This window comes from Malus sylvestris, chromosome 2 (genome assembly GCF_916048215.2).
Source record: "Malus sylvestris chromosome 2, drMalSylv7.2, whole genome shotgun sequence".
Taxonomy (NCBI): domain Eukaryota; kingdom Viridiplantae; phylum Streptophyta; class Magnoliopsida; order Rosales; family Rosaceae; genus Malus; species Malus sylvestris.
In genome coordinates, this window is record NC_062261.1 from 17,339,257 (window position 1) to 17,364,785 (window position 25,529).

At 36.0% G+C, this 25,529-nt stretch overlaps 2 protein-coding genes across 5 annotated transcripts; one reads left to right on the top strand and one right to left on the bottom strand.

Moving 5' to 3' along the window:
* The first annotated feature begins 15,317 nt into the window (after positions 1-15,317).
* Positions 15,318-17,059, top strand: LOC126613748 (probable xyloglucan endotransglucosylase/hydrolase protein 6). The gene is made up of 5 exons (XM_050281331.1): positions 15,318-15,584; positions 15,749-15,849; positions 15,938-16,134; positions 16,363-16,782; positions 16,871-17,059. The coding sequence occupies exons 1-4, from the start codon at positions 15,389-15,391 to the stop codon at positions 16,751-16,753; spliced, it is 885 nt and encodes a 294-aa protein (XP_050137288.1). The 5' UTR covers positions 15,318-15,388; the 3' UTR covers positions 16,754-16,782; positions 16,871-17,059.
* A 1,501-nt stretch (positions 17,060-18,560) lies between these two features.
* On the bottom strand, positions 18,561-23,606 carry LOC126613749 (uncharacterized). 4 transcript variants are annotated; one of them, XM_050281332.1, is made up of 11 exons: positions 23,482-23,606; positions 23,124-23,192; positions 22,290-22,360; positions 21,448-21,526; positions 21,297-21,371; positions 21,061-21,175; positions 20,914-20,971; positions 20,756-20,827; positions 19,567-19,697; positions 19,372-19,495; positions 18,561-18,950 (listed from the first exon to the last, which is right to left on the bottom strand). In XM_050281332.1, exons 1-11 carry the CDS (start codon positions 23,482-23,484, stop codon positions 18,872-18,874), a joined length of 876 nt encoding a protein of 291 aa, XP_050137289.1. In that variant the 5' UTR covers positions 23,485-23,606; the 3' UTR covers positions 18,561-18,871. The 4 variants fall into 4 exon arrangements, with proteins under 4 accessions (XP_050137289.1, XP_050137291.1, XP_050137290.1 ...); XM_050281334.1 differs by lacking the exon at positions 23,482-23,606 and adding an exon at positions 23,403-23,421; XM_050281333.1 differs by lacking the exon at positions 20,914-20,971 and having other exon boundaries at positions 20,756-20,807.
* Between the last annotated feature and the right edge of the window lie 1,923 nt (positions 23,607-25,529).

Consider the following 25,529-nt stretch of genomic DNA (forward strand, 5'->3'; position numbering starts at 1 on the left):
TAGCATTCTCTAGATAAAGACTTTCATAGAGTTAATATGGGCCTTATGCTGCCTCTAAACTCTTCTCATCATTGATGCCCCCATCTCTTTGGCAGGTCTTCCATCCTTTCCAACTACGTACCATTTTTGGCTGAGTCAGCCTGAATCTTTCTTAGTGACTGGCGGAACTGCGTTCATTGTTCTTTCCTTCCACCCTTGTTTCATCCTGACATCATAGCTGAAGGAAAATTTTGTGAAAACATGTTCATTTAAGCAACATCAATAAGCATGCAATTAACAATTAAAGGCGGAATCATGCTAGCATGCACTTAAAAACAAAACATTAACCAAGAAATTCAAAGCCTAGTAGATTGGTGAACCATTAATCAACTCAAAACAAAGTGAGTTGAAATATATACCTTTGTAGATTCCTCTTTGTATTTAAACAAAGGCTAATCACCCAAGAGATAGGGCCTTCATTCCTTGCATCTTAGATCCATGGATTTGGATGGATCTACACCAAGGAGAGCATGGATGATAAATGAGTGACCATGGAAGAATAGATGGCTAGCTACAACTTCCATGGTGGCCGGCTTTTCTAGAGAGAAATGGAGAGACAATTCTCACCAATTTTCCCCAAAACAAACCCTTAATGAATAAAAGGCTATAAAGTCATATTTATACCTTTATTCATTTGAGTGGCAAACTTGTAATTAAAGCAAGTTCACTACCCTTTCTCTATATGGCCGGCCATGGGGGGTTGTTTGGGCTTTTGGGTCTTAGTGAATCATTATTCATTAAGTTGTCATACAACTTAAGTCAATGGGCTTGACGTTCGAAGCCCATTGGGCCTTAAGGTCCAAAACCTATCCCGAGGTCTTTAACGAACTTATTCGTTTGATTAATTAACATATTAATTAATCCTTGCCATAAATAATTAAACTATTCAATTATTCTTACTCATTTAGTTTGTTTCATCCATCTCCACCTTATACGGTGTACGATCCATTAGGTTCCTTTTAGCGAGGCAGTGGGCGATCAAAACTCTTTCAAATCGATTATGAATTGAAACTTACTTTCAATTCTCCCTTTAGTGATAATACACTTTTAGGGCTTCCACAAACCATGAGTGACACCTAGCCGTATGTCATGGTTACCCAAGCTAATCAGAAGAGGTTAAGAACCTATTCAGTTTAGGATTACAAATGCAATACGGTCTTTCTCTAATCTAATACTCCTGACCACATTGTTTGGTTTGATAGTTTATTTATTCATGTCTACTATCCAATGTGATTCGTGTTCTTATATGATTTCCTTGAATGTGATTTAGAACGACTTTTCTAAATCTCAATCATACTCTGGCCAGAGATTCTAAATCATATCATAGAGTATTCTCCCTCAAACGGTTTGAAGGTTAGAGATCCCTTGTTGCGCATTCACTTGCCTCCATGACTAAGTGGCTTAACCCCAACGATGCCGTGGACACCCCGATGGGGTGACATTGACATAATCAAAGATCAAGGACTTAACCACAAGACAACTGTGATGCCTCAGGTCAAAGGACTAATTTGCATTATCCCAAACATGAGTTCTCATGTGACATGAGTATGAGAACTCTTCGTTGATCGCGTTCAGTGAACTCATTCTCTACTGAGCACCTACGTACTTGTCTTGACGTCACACACACCAATGACTCGAGACTAGTCACTCTCCCTGAGAGAAGACATAGCACGTACCGATCTTGACGGACTGTCAATGCCCAATTGGCAATCCTATGATCAGGAACATTTAGGATGTGTCTACGAAAGAATGGTCTCATGAATCTAACTTCATTAGATTACATTCTTCCAATCACATATTCCTTGGACTTTATCGTTTAAGCATATAACATTTATATGAGACGGCTCAAACAATAATCTTTGCCCTTTATATTAAACTAGATTAGTTTAACATGTGAAATGTCCGTAAAGTATCATCACATGATTGGTTTTAGGGCACATTTCCAACAATAGCACGCTGGGGATGCCTCATATCTACCTATCTTGGTATTTTTGCCTCTTTATCCTCCACTTCCTCAGAGGTTTTATCATCTCTGAATACTTCAGACAAGCCATTAGGTTAGAGTTTCCTCCTAACCTTTGGAAGACTTTTCTAGAGGTCTCTTTCTCAGCTGCCTGAATAATACTCATACGAGCATCCTGCTCTTCTTTTCTCTTTTTTTTTTTATCAACTCTTGATCAACGATAGCTCCTGATGCTGGTACTTCTAACTCACATTCATACTGGCACTTGCTACACAATGCCACTCTATTCACTATGGCCGCTTTAAGTCTCTCGAGCAAGGTTCTCACTCCTTCTGTGGGCCTTATAGCTTGCTTCATGTCTCCCTTCACTTCCCAGGTAGCCTTGGCTTTCCCTTTTCGACCCAATTCAGGTTAATCATGTTTATTGGGGCCTTTGGGAAGAGATATGTGTCTATCATCATATTTGCCTGGGGTTTCTCAAACAATAGCTTTCCCTTGACTATGAGATCTTAAATCTAATCTCTAAACTACACACAATTAGTTATGGAATGGTTAAAGGTGTAGTGCAGTTTACAATACTTCTTCCATAGTAACTCTTCTAGTTTAAGCATCTTTTTGGTGTTGTCGGGCACAATCACTCTTGCTTGCACTAACTCTTCATATATCTCTACTGCTTTGGTCAGATAAAAAGAATAAGTCTGGTATTTAAGGGGCTTCATAGGCACGAATCCTCCATCATTCATCACTTCTTTTTGGTCTTTAACTAGCTGGACCAAATACTTCACCACTAAAGGCTTGAAAGGAGTGGTTATCTTCACTGCACACAACTTTATTCCCTTTCCTCCATTGCTGTTAATTTCGCCAGGCTCAAGACCTTCAAACCCCAATTGGTGAATTGCAACTTTTCTTTTTTAGAAAGGAGGCACCTTGGACGAGTGCTTCACTTGTTGCTCCTCAGCTAGCAACTTTTCATACTTCATAGCAGATATTACCAACTCCTGTAGTTCACTGAATTGCACATCATAAATCTTTTACCTCAAAGACAACCTTAATGCCTTCTAAGCAATGGATATAAGTGGGGCATGGTTGATAGGAAACTAGTACCTCATCCTTGTTTTTCTAAACCTCATCATGAAGTCCTCTGTAGTCTCATACTCATATTGTTTCACCTCTACTAGATCGTTGATAATGATCTCAGGCTCCACCATATAAAACTGCTCGTGGAAGACCATCTTCATTTGCCCCCAACTTGGCAATGGAATTGGGGGGTAACAAAGAGTACCACTGGGATGCTAAGCCAACCAACGAATTCCCAAACAACCTTAACTTATAGTTAGGGTTGTCTTCAAATGACACACAGTAATTGGAGAACTTAAAGATGTGATCTCTAGAAGACACATTACAGTCATCTCCACTTAAAGTTGAGAACACGGGCATCTTGAAGTTGAAAGGAAAAGGGTTCTGTACATCAATATATTCAGGGTAGGGCTTCTGATATGTGATCCTGAATAGTGGGCGAGCTTGTGGTTGAACATTTTGAACCATTATCCTTCTCAGCTTGGCCAACTCATTTCTAAGTTGCTGGTTAACTGCATTGTTGTGAGGGGTGTAAGGAGGTCCCCACTTCGGGCTTCTCTCATTGCATGTAAAAGCTTCTTTCTGTGGTTCCAACTGTCTGCATTTAGCCTCTCCTCCCTTTTTAGCCAACGGTGGTGGCTTATAAGGATAAGGTTTATCCGTAACTAATGGTCTACCAAACTTGTTAATTCGTTCCATACTTCCTCTTATCTTGCCCGATCTACCCCCTACAATCTAGTGAGAATAATATTGAAAACAAGTTTATTAAGTTAACCAGATCTCAATGCAAATTAGGCTATTAAGAAGAAACAATTGGGAATAACTTGAATACATGCTGAAAAGTACATTTAAACGATAGATCTATTAAGCTAAAGTACAAACAAAGAAAATCGGGCCAGATTTCACCTTGTCGGGTAAGGTTAAACTTCTTGTAGCCACTTATCTTTGTGTTTACAGAGGTTATGTGCTAAAAAGGGTTGGATGTTAAACATTTTTTACACGAGGGAATCGATACTACAACACTAAGGAATGTGGCAAAGCTTTTACATTAGACAAAAGATAGCTTTTCTAAGGGAACTATTGCTAAAATGACTGGATATGGGCGAGTTTCAGCTTTCTGGATCCAAATCTGGCTTGAGAGCAGAGTTTGTATATTGTTTGAGTTTGATTGGTTAAGTGTCCTTGTCTCTAGTGCTTGCTTCTCCTTTTATAAGCAATTTGGCCTGACTGCTTTTAGCTTTGTTCTTGGCCGAGGGCTTTCAGGAGAGGTGAGTCATCCTCTTTTTACTTGTAGTGCTACTAGAAAGTGCTTTGTGACTGATAATGAGTTGGTCTCTGTCAGTTGTCACTTCGGTCCTAGGCACATGGCCTATGCCTTGGCTGAGAAGGCTTTAGTTCGAATCAGGCTTCAATGCTAAGCTTCGGGCAAGTTCAATTTGTTTTGGCGCCTTTGGGCTTTTCCTTATACAAGGCCCAATGTTTAAATATCAACCCAAAAAACCAATGTTTAAATATCAACCCAAACAATTCCTTCATGTTAGTCTAGGTTTAAGCTAACTCGACCATATGTATTTAATTGTTTCCAGTGTAGATTCAAACTGAAAAATGAGATCTCTCCCCCTGCTCGATTTCATATTTTGGCAGATGAGGAATTTATTTTTATGGCTCTACCACTCTTTCCTCTAACACAATATGAACATCACATCACTATGTTTTTCATTACAACATGAAATTCTAGAATTGTGTTATTTCTAGTGAATATAATTTATGCTATTTCTACATTTTCACTTTTTGAAAATTATGCAAAACAGTTCCTCATATTTAATTTTTCTCTTCACAGTGTTATAACTTTGTAATTTGGTATTACAGTTTAATAGTATTCTTTTTCACTTATATTTGAATCTCCTAGATAACGAGATCGATACCAATTAATTCACCACCATTTATTGTAAATATGTTGCATTAAACAACAATAATAAACAACACTACTACCCACAACTATTTGAAAGTATTTTCTTTGACACAAGGATCTATCTTCATACCAGATGAGTCGATAATTATCTATATTTTGACCCAGTTTGGGAAAGCTGAATAGTCAAACACTTATTTCTTCTCCACGGGCAAACAGTTTGGAATTAAATTCTAGAATTTTGACACAAGTATTTTGAAAGACTCTCGAACTCACTCTAATTGGAATTAGTAAAAAATTCCTCCCTTTCATCACTTTATGCCTAAAATGAATTTGCATGTCCTACAAATTAAAATATAAATCAAATAATCAAAATGATATCAAAGTAACCAACAAATTATAACTAAGATTGACATTTCTGGACGTTTTGGGCATTTTGAGGGTCAAGATGGCGTTTTTTGAGAAAAGGTTCATTTTAAGGATTTGAAGAGGATGTGTCAAGTTTTTAAAGGGACATTTCGAACCAAATCGAAGCTGATTTAGTCAGTCAAAAGTGTGATGTTCTCTACAGTCCAAATTTGACTTTGATAGGAAATCTTTATTTATTATTTTAATTAGATTTCCAGATTTACTAGAAGACCTTGTATAGTAGGATACTGAATAAAGCACCATGTATTAAGGTTCTCTATGCACTACCTTGGAGGACTCAACATAGCTTTAGATTTTTACTTCGATACAAGGTGCTTTCTATCCTTTTCTTCTAAGGATATTTTACTCATAATATGTGAAATTGGTACCCAAGGAAATGTCATGCAATTAAAAATCTATATATCTGCTTGTCTGACTAGTCAGCAAAATTAGTCAACTAAAATCAGATATGTTAGTTTTCTAATAGCAAAATCAATCAATTTAAAAGCTAGGCTTACTGAATTGTTCCTAATTAACTAAGGTCCAGTTCAGTACAAACTCAAACTCTGATAAACTTAGTTGCATAAACAAGTCAATATGCAAGTCATGGTGATCATGTTTCATACACACAAAGTAATATAAAATCAAGTAAAACAATAATCAACACATGATGTTTTTGGCCAGAAAAGCCCACATATGGGTTAAAAAACCAGGGACTCTCCACTGAGTCAAATCTACTATTGTAAACAAGGTTCATACAAAAACCACACAAGCTTAATTCTTAGATCTCTATCTATGGAGCAGCTTTACCTTTGTGCAACCTTGCCTTACACTAGATGAACTCCTTCAATCTTCACGAAGTGGAAGAGCTCTTCACCTTATGACACTGATATCAACTCAAATCATGATATGATATGATGTTATGATGCAGTTGATGCAAATCTAGATTCAATGTCCAGTGAGTTTCACCAGTCAAACATTTAAAGGATGAAACTGACGTGAATCCAAAATGGGTCAGTTTAAAGATTTGAAACTTGAAAAACTTGACCAAAAACACAAAACAAAATCACAAAGACAATGCAACCCTAATATGCAACGATTTAGGTGTTAAGTCATGAATGTGATTTTGTAGATGGGGTTTCAAGTAAGAACATAAAAGGCAGCTACAAGCTTGAAAACACTCTTAACATAAAGTATGAATCTCCTAGCCACAAACTTAAAACAAAATCACAAAGACAATGCTACCCTAATATACAACGATTTGGGTGTTTAGTGCATGAATGTGATTTTGTGGGAAAAGGTTTCTAATGAGGAACACCAAGAGGTAGCTCAAACTTTAAGAACATTCTTATGAAAAATGTAAAATCCCTAACCAAAGAGGATGAAAACCCTAGCTTAGGTTATATAGACAAATCTAATTTTTTTTGCACATCCAACAAGAATAAAAACCACTTGTCAACCTAGTAGACAATCTGAGCAGATTAAGGGCCAAAAACAGATCATCAGCAAAAAGGTGTATGTCAGCTCATATGGGTTGTTTTAATTTGTGTGCCCAGATAGTTGGAAGTCAGCGTGCAAAACTGACGAGACAACCAAACTAGTCAAAATGTAACAAGAATATAGACATGAAATGCACATGCATGAACAAACTTTTTGAAGTGAGATGTACCACATTCTTGAACATTTCTTCCCAGCAAACACACCCATAAACAGAGAATAGCCTAAACCTAGATTGAGCATGTGTGGTTCAATTACAATATTTGACAAGGAAAGCCAAAACTAAAAGTCTTGACTTCACAATATGCATAACTAATTCCTTTTGCTAGGGCGAGGCCAAAAGCCGTAGGATGAATATATAGGCTTTTCTCAATTTGCTTATGAACTTATGCATGTTTGCTTTTAATTATTAATCACCACATTTTTACTATCTATATGTCTTAGTGCTTAGCTGCCATCAGGATGTTTAGACAAGTAATTTAGTACAATTTCAGTTGGAATGTCAACCTAAAACTAAGTAGGGTTTTTATGATTAATAATTTTATTTTCACTTAAGGTGAACACCATGCCCTTAAGGGTTGCATGATTTTTCAAAAGTTTTTCACGAAACTTAATGAGTCTTGGATGTTTATGTTTGATTTGAATATCATAGAAGGATTGCATGTTAGATATACGTTTTCACTTGAACATCACAAGGAGAATATGCATTAGGAAAACCTAACTTTCAAGGCATGTGGTAATTCATAAATAATTGGTAAAATTGCATAGATTTGTTAATGACGATGGCTAAACCCTAGTTCCGTTTATAATTGAATTTTCTAAACTATCTCATTCTTTTCTATGTTTGTCGAGTATAATTATTTTTCAACTTTAATTATTTTGTTTCTTGTTTTATCTTTTAATTTCACAATCTTATTTTTTTTTCTTAAAAATTTGTTTCAAATAATTAATTATGATTAGCTTAAATACAGATTATTTGTATCAATCCCTATGGAGAGCAACCTTACTTGAGCCGTTTATACTACAATTACCTTATTCTCTTACACGTATTTTTATTCCTACCTTTGTAAGTGGTAAAAATCTTATCAAGAAATTAGTGCCGTTGCCGAGGATTGTGCCAGTAACTTGTCTTATCGTATTCCTAGTTAATTATTTGTGTATATAACTTTTTATTTATTATTTTTTTTTCCTTTTTTTTCGCATGAGGCTAACATATGCGCATAACTTCAGGCATGTGTTGTTTGCACGTATGTTGTGGTTGTGCCTTGTTCGGCTTCCTCTAGGTGTTTTCTTTTCTTCGCCTTTGTTTTTCTTTAACTTTAGTGATTTTACTTTATGCTTTTGTTTTCTTTTTATGTTCTGTTAGTTGATTTTTCTTTTTTCTTTTCTAGTTTAGTTAATTGTTTTAGCGTATTTTTTTATTGTTTTTAATCTTATTTTGTGTCTTTTTTTTTATATTTATTTTCCATCCTTTGAGGATAATGTGTGATATAAGTTTGGGGGTGAAAGATAAATTTATAGGTTTTAAATTTTTGTGTCAGTAAAAAATTTTTCAATTCTGAGTTAATATTCATAGATTATTTTATATGTTAGAACAAATTGGCATAGTGAAGGTTAATTCCATAATAAAGTTTTTTCTATTTATTTTTGCTTAGAAACTAATTCAGGAGTTATACTTTGAAAATTTACACATTCACGCCAACACAGTTTCTGGGGAATGAGATTGGAATTTGTATAACGATTTATTTGCCTAGTTAAATTTTCAAGTTTTGTTCTAAGTAATATTTAATTTTTGTTATAAGTAAAGTAATAACTATCCCACTTGAGCCTTTGCTTGGTAATTGGGCCTCCTGCTTAACCAGCAGAGAGTTTCGCGTCATATCGTGGAGTTCTGGCACGGGGCATGGTGGTTAGTTGATTTCATAGCTTTTTCAACTCGAGTTAATAAGTCCTTAGGAATGTTTCTTCACCTAGTGCCCTAATTAAAGCGTTGTGGTTTAGGAGTCATTGACCTAAAGCTCACTACATGAGCTAGATAAAAAGATTAATGGAATTGGCATTGCAGAATCGCCACTATTATTGTTCAACCACTTGTAAAAAAAAAAAGTATAGTTTCCAAGACTAGTACTATTCGTATGTATAATAGTAAGGAACCCAAATAAAAGTAATAGTTAAGAAATACGGGTAGTGAAATGGAAATAAGCAATAATATCTACAAAGGTCATCATAAGCATGTAAGCAAGTTATGCAGGTGGTAGTTACATGAACAGCTAGGTGTGTAAGTTACGTTCTAGTACTACAACCACATGAAGGTGGCGCTAAGCGCTCACATACAAGTTCTAATTGTCTAATGCAAAACTATGGATAGGCTGGCATTTACTCTGGATTTGAAATGAACGTAAACGTAGCATGTGAACATACACATTAAGCTGATCCTTGGTTTGGACAATACAAATAAAGGAAGACATTGTGCAGACATTGATGATGAGCAAATATAATAATAGGCGTGATCATGCCATAATTATACTCCCAGATAAGGGTGGGCACTTGGAATCGAAAACCGAAACCGAAACACGAATCGAATCGGACCGCACCGAACGGTTTGGTTTTGTGGTTTTGAAACGGTTGCTGTTTCGAAACCAAACCGCGGCAAAGAAAACGGTTTGCTTTTGGTTTTGGGTTTTCAAAACCGCACCGGAACCAAAACCGCACCATATGCTAAATATTGAATGTTATGTTTTAATCTGTTGTTTTGTGCAGTTCCAATCTGAGTTTTTCCCGGCAGTAGGGCTCCCAGGCTCACATTGCCCTCATAATCACTTTGCCTGTTGTGTGCAGCCCCATTGCGGTAAATTTTAATACCGCGCGGCTCCTATACAATCTGTGATACAAACCAACATGATATTTAGTAATAAAATTCACAACGAATTTTTCTTACTTTGATGAGACATGTATGAAATATTCTGGGAAAAAATGTACATGCTAACTCATGGATAATAACTACAAGAAGCGATGGAAATTACATCTATTTGTATGCCATTTATTACCAAGGAAGTTGCAGATAATCGAGGCTAACATTCTCAAGAGAAAGCCAACAGGAAATAGGTGGGCAAGAAATACTTACCCAGCTAGAGCAAGTCCCCAGGTGGACAAGGCATAAAATAAATTGTACACTTTTTTCTCAAAAACCAAAACGAAACCGTTTGAAACCGTATCGAACCGAATCAAACGGTTTTGTTTCATTTCGATTTTAGCTTCAAAACCGCATCGCACCCACCTCTACTCACAGATAAAGTAAGAGCCGCCACGTGCCCACTAGGCTGACACGTACTGGAGATGGAATATTTCGTCTGTTACTAGATGAATATTTTGTTTCAATTAACAGTGATGGCAGAGATAAAGTTCCCGGAATATACCTTTGGCTTAGCGATATATGCTAACGCCGTCAAGAATATTTTGTCAAAATTCAAGGAGTTATATCTTAAGCCGTTTCACAACCATTTTTCACATAAAATATGTCAAATGAAGCTAGAAACGAGAGGAAGGAATTTTAACCTAAATCGAGGCCAAAAGATGGCCGGAGGTAGCTGGAAAATGCCTCAAAAGCCACGGCCTAAAGGTGGATGTTTGGATTTCGTCAATTCTGAGGTAGATTCAAGCATTCAAAGCTCAAATCTAGGTCTTGGGATTGTGAAGAAGTGACTAGTGGTGTCAATCCCGTCCAAGGAGACGAGATTTGGCTGGGAAAACCAAGAATCTCGTTGGAGAAAGAAGAACCCGAACTGGGTTGTGAGTCCTTAGATTTGGTAGGAAATTCGAGAAAATCATAACCGTAATTGTGTTGGTTGCGAGGAAGGAAGAAGGATGGTGGTGAATAGACTCGCTGGAGTGGCAAGTGGAGGTGGTGGTGTTCTCGGTGTCTCTATGTTTCACACAGAAAAGAAAGACAGTTGGGGGCGTCTGAGAGAAAAAGAGAAAAGTGAAGAGAGAAGGTGAACCGAGAAAGGAGTACGGGAGCACGGGCAGAGCCGTGGGCCCTACTTCACACACACTCTTAAGTTCAGAAAATAACAACGAGATAATTTCAATATATGTAAATTTATCAATTTGCGCTTGCGTTCTGTGTTTTGTATGGTCTCCTCCATTGTAAGTCCAAATTCAATTCCGTTTACACTCATGCATTTGTTTGTGACGAGCATAACAAGAATATGCTAAAAGGATGGGTCATTTTACTCTGTGTATGTATATTTGGATCAAGTCTAAACAATAAATTGATTAGGCCTTAAGCATAATTAGAAAATAATAAAAATAAATGGCCAATTTGCCAACTTGTTTAACAGGTCCAGCTAGCAAACCAACAGTATCGCAATCAGCAGCTTGTGATATTGAGATCCTATTGTTGTCTTGAAAAACAAGTTGTGGAGTCCTGAGGGTGAAAAATTACCATTTTGCACGTCGTTGTGAAACGTGCGCAACTTGTTCACTAGGATGGGTACTCTTTAAAAATGACAAGAAAATGGAAAAAGTGAAAAAAATTCAGATGTCCACGTAGGATTTCCATTTACCCCATCATAGTTAAAATACAATTAATTTTGGGACGGGATGTAACAATTCAAACAAAGTCGCCCTAAATACAAATTTACAGTCCATTGATATTGTAAACTATGAAATAATGTCTTTCAACAAAAAACTTATTGAAATGAGATACTATCATGGTGTAGTGATATTAATATTGTGTAAATCATATAAAACCCAAAAATATTGAAATTTTAGAAACAATCTTTCATTGAAGAATATTATGATATACTAATAAACAATACTTTAACTCTACAGATTTTATGTTTTCTCATCAATACATTCATGAAACTATTTTCTCAACAAGTTATACATATTTTCATGAGACAGCTAGTGTAATTTCATTTCTTTGATGAACTAATAATGGAGATAACTCCACTTTTTTTAATAAATAAAAACTTCAAAGAAGTCATTTTTCTAATACTTCCCTCATTCGTAGTAAGGAGGAAGGTCTTCCTTTTCTTAGCATGATATCATTTCACCACATAAACGTTATAAATAAAATATTTATTTTCTTTATCATCATCATTTAAAGAAAATTCATTTAAAATTTGTTGAATTATCCATATGAATCAAGAACTTTACAGTTCATCACTTGTTACTATAACCGTTGATGCATGTGGTTTAATATCCTAGTAAATAGGATCTTGGGTTTCCACCTATGCATCATGAGTTCAAAACTCCATTCTCTCTTGAATTATTGTAATATTTTTGAACCCTCTCCCCTCCCCTTAATAATAATAAATTAAAAAAAAAAATATATATATATATATATAACCGTTGATGTGTTCAACACACATGAATGAATAAATGATCTTCAAATTTGATAATTTTTTCTACACTTAAACCTTGAGATAATTATAAAAATAAGGAGCACACAATTATAATTATAATATTTTTACAGTAAAATAATGTTTGGTAATAAGGAGAAGTGAGGACTTTACTCCTTGAAAAATAGGAAAGTATTGTCCAAACCTTTTTACTATTGTATTAGTTTAGACGACTCTAATTGAGTTAGTGTGAGAGAAAAGAAAAGTATTTGGTTCCAAAATTTTAATTTCCCAAATTAAATTCCAAAAGCCAAGCCAAGAGAGACTTTTCCATATGGCAAGAGGGAAAGGGAATTGTTAGCCCTGTAGAGCTACAGTTCTTCACTCAAATTTGCCTGTTTCTGTTAGGTCCCACATTTCCACAACCTTCATGTCAAGATGGGAGGAGGATTTTCTCCTGACCTATTTTGTGGGGATTCTAAAGATTCATTTTGTGGGGATCTTATGGATCCTCACATTCTACCCGTTCATCATACATCGTGCGTTATTTTTTATCAGATATTATTTGTATTTAATTTTAAATAAAAAAAAATCAAATGATTTCTGACTGCACGATACACGATGAATGACTAAGATATGTGGATCCCTAGAATCCCCACAAAGTGGATCCAAATGGAATCCAATTTCGTCAATGTATATATGCCCTAACTGAGATTCTCTCGGACTTTTTGTGTCTAGAGTCGACCGATCTCAAAATTTGAATTGTTTAAGAGAGAGAAATCCAGTCTATTCAGGAGCTTAATTTGTGTGAAGTAGACCAATGAAATAAGCTAATTGGGACTGCATAATTTAAACTGAATGGTCCGAATTTTTTGTCCTGTACACAGCGATCCGGAGAGTATCTCAATTCATGCCTTGACAATCGATATAATCCAAACCCCAACAAGGCTTTCATGGCGTTGGATTAGCCACGTGGCATAAAATCTCCACAATCTTCATTTTATGCTATAATTAAGCCTATGTAGCCAGTTGTAAATTTTGTGCAGGTGCTAGCTTTGGTAACTTTGTCATAAAGAGTATTACAAAGAATGTTTAGCATTCTTCCTAAACAAAACTTAAAACTTTGAATTCTGGCTAAATTGTTACATACGTCATAATCAGTGCTACAAATTTTATGCAAGATCTAAATGTTATAAAGATTAACTAAATTCTTAGCTGCAAAATTTAACCACGATTTTTTGGATCACTTAATGGTACATACCAAAGAAGAGAAATGAAAATTTTGATATGATTGTATACAGTGTGACAATAACGTTAAGAATGAAAGTGTCAATTTGTTATATAAGATAAACTGATAAAGAGATAAAAGATTCAAACTCTTGGTATGAATGTTAAAAAGTTATTGATCACTTGAGCTAAAAATCATCACAATTATATGATGACAAACTTTTGAGGTTTGTAATGTACATGACAAATAATTGCCTCTAATAATATAATTACTATATATCTGATTAGGAAAAACACCATAAAAGTAAACATAACCTTAAAATAGTGTTTAATAACAAAATCCCAGCTCGTAAAATGAGAGCCACATCATTGGGTCCATAAGTAGAACTACTGGCCAGTCAGCATTCCATATCAATCAATTTGTATTGGCTGTAACATTGATATAGGACGAATTTATGATTGGATGTCTTTAACTTCAGGGCAATAGTTGACTGAGAGAGAGAGAGAGAGAGAGAGAGAGAGAGAGGCTACTACTGTGGTATTATACACAACAGTGATGGCCTTAGGGCATGGAGTTAGGTGCAAGTAATTCATAGCAATATTCCACTTATGTAAAATCGTAATCACCAACCTTACCATCCCTTTAGAATGTCATGGGATAGATACAATTGAATGAGTTCGGCAGCATTTGTATCCACACAAAGATAATACTTATAAGCTTCAATTTTATTTATTATCAATTGGGAAACACACATAAATAACACTTTTTACATAATCAAATTGCAGTTTCACTTGTCAACCCCCATACAAACCACCTAGTGATTTCGATGTTATTATGTGTACTTTCTTCATGAAGTTGTTATTGGCACTTTGAAAAAATCACCATGCATTCCAAATCTGTAAAAACACAAGAGAAAATTTATAAAGTAAAAGTACAGAATGACATTTTTTATACGTCAATAACAAAGCGTTTTCCTTATTTCTTGTCTAATTTTATAACTGAGAAAATAAAATTAAGCGAAGTCGTTAACCTTAACATGATATATGAAGATTCATTCGCATATAACAGCTTGTTTAATTTGGGAAGAACAAAAAGCGCTTTCATATGTTAAAAAGGTGATTTTAACGATGTTTGACAGCAAGAGCTAAAAATCTTCATAATTAGATGGTTAGGAATTCCAATGTGCTTATGACAAAAAATTTAATGTGCAGAAGTGCTTCATATTGAAGCACCACAAAACATGCCCTAAGACTTGTTAAAGCGTGAATTGTGATTCATGCTACTCATCAAAATAACTAATTCATTTTGAGTTGGATACTCTACTCTGACGTTATTCTTTATAACAAATACAACAATAGGGTTCAATTGCGACGAAGTGTGTGTATATATATATATACCACGCAAAAGTTAGGCCAAGTGCTACTAGCATAGTAGAAAATTAAGATGAAGAAAATTATGGTAGTTGATTATGGCGTTCCGGAGGAGAAATTTTTCATTGTGACGGAAACATAAGTGGAACACTACTTGTTTTTATATAATTAAGTGGTGGGAAATTGTATATTTTGAGTTATCAATCTTTTAGCACATATATTCCACCATTGATGTAGTGACAAGTGATGTACCACTCCGTATTCCAGTCACACTGAAAATCTCTTGTCCCGAATGATTAACTAAGAAAGAAGAATCTCGAAAGAAGAATACAAACTGTTGGGTAGGACCTAGCTGAAAGCTTGCCATTAGCTGGATGGAAAGCAAAGTTGTGATGGAACTTTCCATTGGGAAGCCAGTCTTAATCACAAATAATCTTCCCCCTAGCCAAACTAAATGTATAAATAGCCCACATCTTCTCATCATCTAAATCACATTCAAAATATTAATTCCATATATAATCTCTAAGATATATTTGTGTGTGTGACAAAATCATGGCCCTTTACCCTAGTTGGAGTTGGAGGGCTGTCGTTGCTTCTTTCTGCTTTTGCTTTCTTTCTTTATTTTCTCTTTCATCTTTTGGACGACCAGCCACTTTTCTTCAGGACTTCCGAGTCACATGGTCTGATTCTCATATCAGGCAAATCGATGGAGGGAGGGCCATCCAACTCGTTCTTGACCAAAATTCTGGTATCCGATCGTGGGGTCAACTTTGCTATATATTTTAGTAATAATATAGTTTTTTTTTTTTTTTATGAAAGAAAAAATGTTCGAATCGATCGGATTTTTATTTGTCTTCACAAAATATGACAAAGTAATGAGTGCTTGCAAATTTTGATACATTACTTTTTCAGGATGTGGGTTTGCCTCCAAACAGAAGTACTTGTTTGGGCGTGTGAGCATGAAGATCAAGCTCATCCCTGGAGACTCTGCTGGAACTGTCACTGCTTTTTATGTAACTTCACGGCTTCAAAATCCCAAATAAGTTTCTGGGTTTCTTGATTTATATGAATTAATCTGTTTTGTTTTGATTGTTTTGGCAGATGAACTCTGACACCGATACAGTTCGTGACGAGCTAGATTTTGAATTCTTGGGGAACCGGACTGGACAGCCTTATACAGTCCAAACCAATATCTATGCTCATGGGAAGGGTGATAGGGAGCAAAGGGTTAACCTCTGGTTTGACCCTGCTGCTGATTTCCACACTTACACAATCCTCTGGAATCATCACCATATTGTGTAAGCTAATATGTTCAATAAACATGTGCACATCAGACATGTTGTGTTGTCAAATTAAATAAAAATAGGTCAAATAAATGACTGATTCTAATTCACATTTGACAACATGCATGATAGACTATCTGAGAAGATATTTTATTATAAAAATACAATATTTGTTTTCTCACTAATTTTAAATTTGTCAGTAATAATAATTCGGTGCGAATGTCAATATTGTTGGTGGTGCAGCTTCTATGTGGATGATATGCCTATAAGGGTGTACAAGAACAATGAAGCCAAAGGAGTCCCATACCCAAAGCTCCAACCTATGGGAGTGTTTTCGACGTTGTGGGAAGCTGATGATTGGGCTACTAGAGGAGGACTTGAGAAGATAAACTGGAGCAAAGCCCCTTTCTTTTCATATTACAAGGATTTTGACATTGAGGGATGCAGTGTGCCAGGACCAGCCTCTTGTGCCTCAAGCACCAATAACTGGTGGGAAGGCGCTTCCTACCAAGCCCTCAGCGCCCTCGATTATCGAAGATACAGGTGGGTTCGTATCAACCACATGATCTACGACTACTGCACCGACAGATCCCGGTACCCAGTAGCCCCACCGGAGTGCACCGCCGGCTTCTAAGTTGCCTCCATTTGCCAAAAACAATGATTGTTTGTACGTACATCCATATTTCATACTTGTTATAACGTACGTGCCCTTGTACACTAACGTGTAATAAGAGCCATGCATAGTATAAAGGGTATATGGGGAAATATGGGAAATTCTTGTGCATATCTAAGCCTGTGTTTATGGATGGAAGGATAAGTCTGTTTTAGAAGGGAGCAAATGTCGATATCTATTAGTGGCTGTATGTGTGTATCCAGCTCGCATTATTGTACCAATAAAAGCTCCTGCTTTATAGTGAAAAGGATATGTGCTTGATTTGAACCCTTTCTATCAGTTTCTGAATTTTGAAGCAAAAATCTGGCATTGTTTCGTACTGTTGAAAGAAGAAATTGATCCATTCTGACACGAGCTAACAAAGAAAAAAAGAAGGAAACAAACAAAATGAGGTCGATTTATTAGTGTACAGGTTTTCAACTCGTCCAAATGATCGACTGAATCGAACCATATGGAACACGAAGACTTTCGAAGAGGTTATTCATCCATCCTAAAGCAGTTCTTGTCCAATGTCGCCTAACATCGGAGTTCATATATATATATATATGTATGTATGTATGTATATCTTACTGTCCAGTAATGTTCTTAACGTAGTAAGTGTATTAAGCTGACGTCCCCTGAAATGCCTATGGGGTAGTAATGCACCTAGGTCCTAGCTAGCATAAGCCATCTGTACCAACCACAAAGATGGTCCCAGGTCAATCACAATCAGCAGAGTCACAATCACTTGTTGCATGCCCGCATGACCCTGAAACATGTCACTGTTACGGGCATTGTACCATTGGGACGTCAGATTTATGATCCATGTAGATGTAGGCTTGTAGACTAAATGAGAAATATTCTCTACTTTCTGAATATACAAGTAGCTCAATCACTTTACACTCACAAATGATTTCCCAACAAACTAAAACAAATCTTAAAATCCAATATGAACTTAGAAAACTGACAAAATAGAAGTGCTTAATTAGGGAAAAATTTCTAAAACGCCGAATTTTTTGGTTAGGCAGCATTAAGAGGAAACCCTTCAACGAATTCAATAAAGTAAAGATTGACTGGTACTATATCTAATGGTTAGTCGTGTTTTCATAGTGACACGGGCAGGTCTAATCCCGACCGGATGGATAAGAGGGCATTAAAATAAGGGAACCGTTGAAATTAAGATACTGTGCATTTTGGGTCCACAAGTATGGTGCCAACTACAGTACCTAAAAGCAAAGACGTGGTTGGCTTGCATTCCACAATGGTTCAATTCAATTTCAACCCATTTGGCCGACAGTCGGTATAAGAATAAAGGTGCTTAGAAGACGCAGGCCATATACAAACAGCCGACGATTTATATGAATCAACTGGCAACCGGAACTAGTCCATTGGATAAGTTAATATCTATCACAAGGGTAACTAAAGTAGTACTTCATTTTGTTTTTAGTTTTTAAATTTCATATTTTAGTTTCGATAAAAATCTTCCCCCCTTAATTAGTTTTTATAAGTATTGAGTTTACATGGTAACTTAACTTGTTAGAGATGGAGAATAAATATAAAGAGAGAGAGAGAGAGAGAGAGAGAGAGGGATGAAGGGTGGAGGACGGGAGGCAGAAGAAAATTAAAAGACAAACTAAAAACAATCATTCTCCTTCGTAGATTTCTTTCCTCTATCATCCCGCCCTCCATCCCACATTCATCTCCCTTTCATTCTACGTACTTCCTCTCTATCTTTAACAAAAATCAAAAATAAAAAACTAAAATTGAAAAAATTACCGACAGCTCGTAGTTATCAAGTGAGCATGTCATTGGATAAGAAGCTACTTTTCAACAATTGATAGGTAGTACAAATGATTTGAGTGTTGAGCTCTGGTGGGATAAGGACAGTACTAGAAATGAGGTGAGTCTATTCGGATGTTGCTTACAAAGTTACAATACAGCTTTCCGTGTTTTAGCACTCACATTTCCACACTGCTACAAAATTTACTATAAACATAAATCCAAGAGTATGTGCTCTTCCAGTAAGAACATCGCAGAAGAACACTCCAGGGAAATGAGAACATCAACAGATGTTTGATTAGGAGGACTTGAAGATGTAGATTACCTCTTGACGCTGTTGATTTTCACCGCAACTGGTTCTGAACAGTATGGACAGCTTCCAAATAACACATCAAATGACCTGTGATGCAAGTGTACACAGATATCAGAAATCAACAAACCATAAAAGGAAGCCTGCGTTTGCCACTATAGGTTATGAGTTCATGTGATTGACGGTTACAGCACAAATAATTCTGAATGTCAAAGTGTTCTGATGATTAAGCTAATTACTATCGTCCTGCTAGTTCTCATCTGCTTCCATATAAAATTTGTGCCTTGTTACGTAATGTTTTGATGGATTTCAATTTGAAAGTGCATGTGTTTTCTTTTAACAACTACCAGTGAAAATGTTTGCATATGCAATAAGTTTGCTTCATAAGGGAAAGAAGGAGCAATGCCATGTCAACTGAGAGTTTCTATTATCGAATATTGCAAAATGACAAGCAAAGCAACACTCGTGCATACAGAAAAGGAAAATCACGATGCAGGAAACTTAAACATACTGCCGTGTTGTGGTGATAGAACGCAACCAGTCCACAAGACATATGCTGTGGAAAGCCTTGTTGCAACTGGTATTATCACATGTATAGTCAGTCCCGGTTCCACTCTTATCTCTGAGCTCGTCATCTACATTAAAACTGCCAAGTCAATGGCTGAAAGACCTTGGTAAAAATGTAAGAATGTTTATATAGAATTACCAATTGGTAGACTCTGAGCATAACAAATTCCACATTCAACTTGCTGGTCATTCTTCTCGACATCAGGGGGCATTGGCAGTTGAGTCTCCAGAAGACATTCAAGATTTTCCAGAAATGGTTTGTCTTTTATCCTATGAAGTTACAGTAGATAAATTATAAACACATTATCCGTCAGTGTTATTTTCTTCTCAAAAGATAAATTTGAACATTAATTGAAAGAGCATTTCAGTAAATGATATATAAGCACAGGTCCTGCAGTATTCTTGTAACATCGAAAGACAACAGTATTATAACAAACTTAACCCCATCATAGCAAACTTATATTTAATTCCCAACCTTTAACCTAAGGATGACGTAGAGTTCATTGGGAAACAAAAGTTCATTGTATTTTTATGCGCAAGAAAAGTGGATTCTAACAAAGTACTAAATATCAACATCGTAGCCGAAAGCTAAAACAAACAATCTCAAAATAAGAACACAAGAGATTTAACATGGTTTGGCGTAAAGCCTATGTCCATAGGCAAAGCACGGCGAGGAACTTCACTAAACAAACGGAGATTACAAAAGAGTGTTTAACTCTCACAACCCAAATCCCACAAAGTACAAATCCTAAACCAAACGAGTAGAGAACTCGAACAAACGGAGAAGATTCTCCCAAATTGTTCTCTAACTTGCAAATTGATTCTCACCAAATTGCCAAATGAATGAGCCATGAATTTGCCACACTCATGACTCCAAACGGTGACCTCCACCCAAAAACTAATTAGAGAAATCTATCTAAACTAACGGTGAGGCACACAAAATAAACTAACCCTAAGGTCCTATTTATATTGCATAGGATTTAGGTTACAATGAGAATCCTAATCCTAATTAGAAGTAAATCCAAATCCTAATCAAATAGGTAATTGCAAAATCTCTCCACCAACCAAGGAGTCCAATCAAGAAATCAAATCTAAACTCAAATAGAACACCAAATGAAATACGTAACATAAACCTAATTTCTGCATCATCCTAATTTTGAGCCTAATTTCTGCATCATCCTAATTTTGAGCCGTAAATCACAACAATTCGTCAAAAAGAATGATTCTAAAGTAACAACAGTCAACACCACAAAATTCATATTCTACCTCAATACAAGTATCAAAGTCAGAATACAAAATCAAGGACAAGGAAGGGATGCAATGGTTACCATCTTTTGCTATTTCTTCGCCATTTGTTTCTCAACGTATTCACAAATGGACCTGAACCAATAAAACGACATCTAACACAACTTGATACTCACGACTGAATGATAAGCAAAAGATAGAAAGTAGGAGCTCTAGTAACTGATTCAAGGTGGAATCTCACTCTGGTAATGATCTAGGATCAACGGAATTAATGAACAATGTGATGCAGCAATCATTTCCTGAGAAACAAAAACCTCAAAAGACTTGACACCAAAAAAAAAAGGGAGAAGAATTATTAATACCAATACTTATGAATAAGATGGCTCACCTATAATAATTTGGCGATATGACACAGCAGGAGATGCTTGTTTAGGATCAACAACCCAAAGCGACCTGTCAATATCATCCAAAGTAGACCAAAAAGCCTGAAGGTTCTCCAGATGCTGGGTTCAAGAACCAATTGCCGATAGCTTTAGAAAACATCCAAACCCAAGAAAAGAAATCCACAATAGAAAATATCTGATACAAAATTTTGTATGCAATTTCAAAGAAAGTAACAAATACCTTTTTAAACTGCCGCACCACATCTTTCATTCTTGAGTTTGATGACCATTTTAAATTAAACAAATATGGCACATCCTGAAGAAGAAACTTAAATGTTATAGATCCCTCAAATGGAGAACTGTTAACCATAAAAATTTCGAAGAACACATACTGCTGAAAGTGAAGGAGGACAGTTGGGATGTGATTTATCCAACTGAATTTCCATAAAATGCACTCTGCCCTTGCCATCTCTGCTAATCAGATTTGGAAAAGATTAAGTCCGCTATGGTTAAGACAGAACTAACGTGTGAACATGGATAGAAATGAATGAGAAAATTCATGTCCAACTGATTGCAAATACAGCCTCAATGCTCAGGAAGATATCTCCCTAAACAACATAATATTAAAGCAATTTCTGAGGAATTGATATAAGCTAGGCTAACAGTACTGCATTAGACTTAAAGGTATATATTTAAAAATTACTAGACGTTTAAGTATGATGCATGGCAAAGTGAACTTTTATTATCATAAACTTTGGGATTTTATACTCCACAAGCACCCAGGTAAATTTCCTTGATATCCTGAAAAGACGAAGGTTTAGACACAATCAAGAAGGCACAGCTTGTGGATGAAGATCAACACAGTTCTCAACTCGATGGCCCTGGAAAGACTTCAGATAATGCAACCAGATTTCTAGTCATGGAATATATATAATCTTGAAAATTTGATAAGTACAGGATTCATAATGTGTTTATCAACCATGTTTGGCAATTGGCAACACTTTTCATTTCTGACAACAAGACATCTCCACTTCTTTCTTATATTGAAATTACTAAAATTTAATCTGGAATACTAGAAACCAACTATCATGACCCTTGTCTACAAGTTGGTGGATAATACATTTTAATGAAGCAGAAATTAATTAAGCCCCAACCCATTCTTTTCCACATTGGCACAAGCAAAACGAATAAGTAACAAGTTAGTGGATGAGGAATGTGAACAGTAATATCTTACATTATCCGAAAGCTGAGAGATGTTAGATCTCCACTAAACCTTGCTAAATTCTCCCATCCAACTTCCTCTATCTACATTTACACGATCATCAAGTTAAGGACCGTACCAGACAGTAGTACAATAACAAACCCATTGTGCTAATGAATATCAGTGAAGCAGTGAATGTTCTTACGTAACCAAATCTTAAAGATAATGCAAACCCACTTCTAGCCAACAACTTCCAGAGTGGCTTTCACATTAGGTGCAAGTGTAGTGTTAGAACATCACGATACAGGTTTGTCTCATGAAATAATTATTAACTCCTGTATTCAGAACTTCAAACAAGTTCTCATGCATAGTGCTGGTGTTTTCCTAGTTTCAATGGGAAATTGAATCAAACTTTTACAAAAGGAAACAAAAGTTGAAGCAGTTAAAAACTAAAAAGTGTGTGCCTGGCCTCTTTGAATCCAGCCTTTACTCCAGACGAGAAGTTTGTCCTTTAATTTGGGGTTGGAATTGGAAAGTGATTTCTGCACACCCTTTTTCTCCCCCCTACACACCCCTCGTGATTTCTAGCATTTGGATTGACTAAACCGAAAGAAGAATCAGTGGATAGTAATAAACAAGGGTGTGCAGAGAGAGAAAAATGACGTGCCAAATTCATTTCCACCTCACAAACAACAATAGCATTTTAATTTTACTTTCGGTCCTTCGATAGAACTTATTTTAGAATTTTCAAACATTTAAAACAAAATTACTTCAAAAAATTAGAAAAGATGTAAAATAAAACATTCTTCAAGGAAATTTCTGAATAAGTGGCAAAAGATGAAGGGATCATATGACAGTCCATCTCACCTCTGAGTACACTGCACGGTAAAAGGTAGACGCTTGGCCTAGCTCTCTGCTTCTCTCCTCAGCACATTCCTGCGCTCAATAACATTTGGTATACATCCATTTATATATACGCAGAGTAACCCGTGTACAAATAAAGTACAGCATCCATATTATACCGGACATTGGATTCAACGGATGAATAATTTATCTTAATTTCGGAGTTTCTTAACATTATCACCCAAAGTCTAAAGTTCACTGGGGAATTTCAGCAAGCACCTGGTGGGCTTATCTTTTTCTTACATTTTTCTTTTCGGTTTCCGAACACTTGACTTACAAATCATAACCAACAAAGACAAGCGAAATGAAGAGGAAGAGGTACCATCTGGTTCGGACAGAAGAGTCTCCGTGGAAGGACTGACAGGTGAATTCACCCTTGTTCCATTTTCTTACCGAAAATTTGATGGGCCAAGCCTTAACAGCTTCTGAATTAGCATGGGCCCAATTCTCTCTAAGAAAAACAAGTTTTCTTTAATACACATCACTAAATACACATTTTGCGTACACATAGTGACCGTTAGATTGAAATGGACGGACAGGATGAATTCTATAGTTTATGCTACAAGCCTACAACCTGGTCAAAAAACCTAAAACTTAAGGCCATCTCCAACCCAAAAACCTAAACATAGCTCCGTCCAGAATTATAGCCCTACAAAAAATTATTTTAAATGAATAGTGTTAGGTCATAGTCATATGTTATCTCCAACCAAAGAGACTAAATATAGCCCCCTCAATAATTTATTGATTTTAAGTTTTTACTATAAATTTATTAGTTAATTTAATTAAACTATGTTTGATGTTTTCGAATCTAGCCCTTAAATGTGAATCAATTATTGCAAATGAGGAGTTGGCCTCCCAAAAAATGGCTAAAAGGGGGTTACATTTGGCTAGCCCGATGCCCTTTTGGCCAAATAATGGTTTGGTGGGCTCCATAGAATTGTAGTCCAGCCATCGATTGGAGATAAGTTTTTGGGCAAATCAGGTCATTTGTTGGTTTTTGGACCTTTAGCCTTCTCAATTGGAGATGTGACTAAAAGGCCATGGACCATTCTTTAGCTTGATTTGTTAAAAAAAAAAAAACCAACTCCAATTGAGGGCTGGGCCAAAAACAAGTGGAGCCCATTGGGCCGAATGATGGCCTTTCGGCTAGGGTTGGCTACTTCTAGCCCCCATATAAGCCCATTTGTTAAGGCCTAATCTACTACCTCCAGCTCACTGACATCAGCAGCAACGGTTAGCTAACGTCAGCTGATGTTGGATTTTTTTTTTTCAAGACGAAATTTCAAAAAAAATTAAATTCACTTAAAACTCTATTTTTTTTTCTTATAAATACCTAAAGCATCTTTACGCCATTTCTCACATTTTTTTCCCCTTACATACTACTGTTCCTTTTATTCCAATTTTTCAATATTTTTTCAATTAGCCACATCTTCAACCAAAGGAAAGGCTTGGACCCAAAAGAAGATGAAGATATTTGCAAGGCTTGTAGATGGTTCTCAAAAGATCGTATCAAGGGTATTTCTCAAACAAGTGAAGACATTTGGACTCGTTTGTCCAAAAAGTATTATGAGTTCTATGAAGGTACCCCTTAATCGAACACTAGAAACCACGAGAGTTGTTCTTTAAGATGGAAAAAAACAACTTCATCCAAGGTTGCACAAATGGCTTCAAGCCTTCATAATGGCTGAAAGGAGACATGCTACCGGAGCCAGTCTATACGACGAAGTAAGCGTTTTCACAAGTTCTTTTAAATATTAAATTATATTAAATTTAATTTTATAAATTAATTTCCTTTAATTTTTGTAATTATATTTTCTAGCGACACCAAGCGGAGCAATTGTATATGGACTACATGGAAAATCTTTTTACTCGTCATGGTTGTTGGGAAATTTGTAAAGGGTAGGTGTGATTTCAAGATCCACCTCAAGAAAAATTTGGTCCTATGCCGCTGATTGGAAATGTTTCCGCTAATACATTTAGGGATGAAGAAGCATCTTCTGTCATTGCAGAAAATTTGTGTCCAGGTCAATCTTACATACCTAAGGTTATGGGACGAAACAAAGCTAGAAAATTGAAGGGAAAGGGTAAGGAAAAGGAGGAGTTAGCCTTTTGAGATGAAATGGCCTCCTTATTGCAGTTATTTGCGGAGCAAAATGCCATTGTCAAGGAAGAAAAGAAGCGGAGACATGAAGAACAGGTAAAACAAATATAAGAAGAGATTGGTGAAGGGAACATGGAAAAAGACACCACGATTATGACTCTAAAGGGAAGGCATATTTACAAGAAAAAGAGGGAAATTATGGGCCGATGGGAGTTGTTTTCAACATCCAATTATACTCCTACAATGGCGGATGATAATCATTATTATTA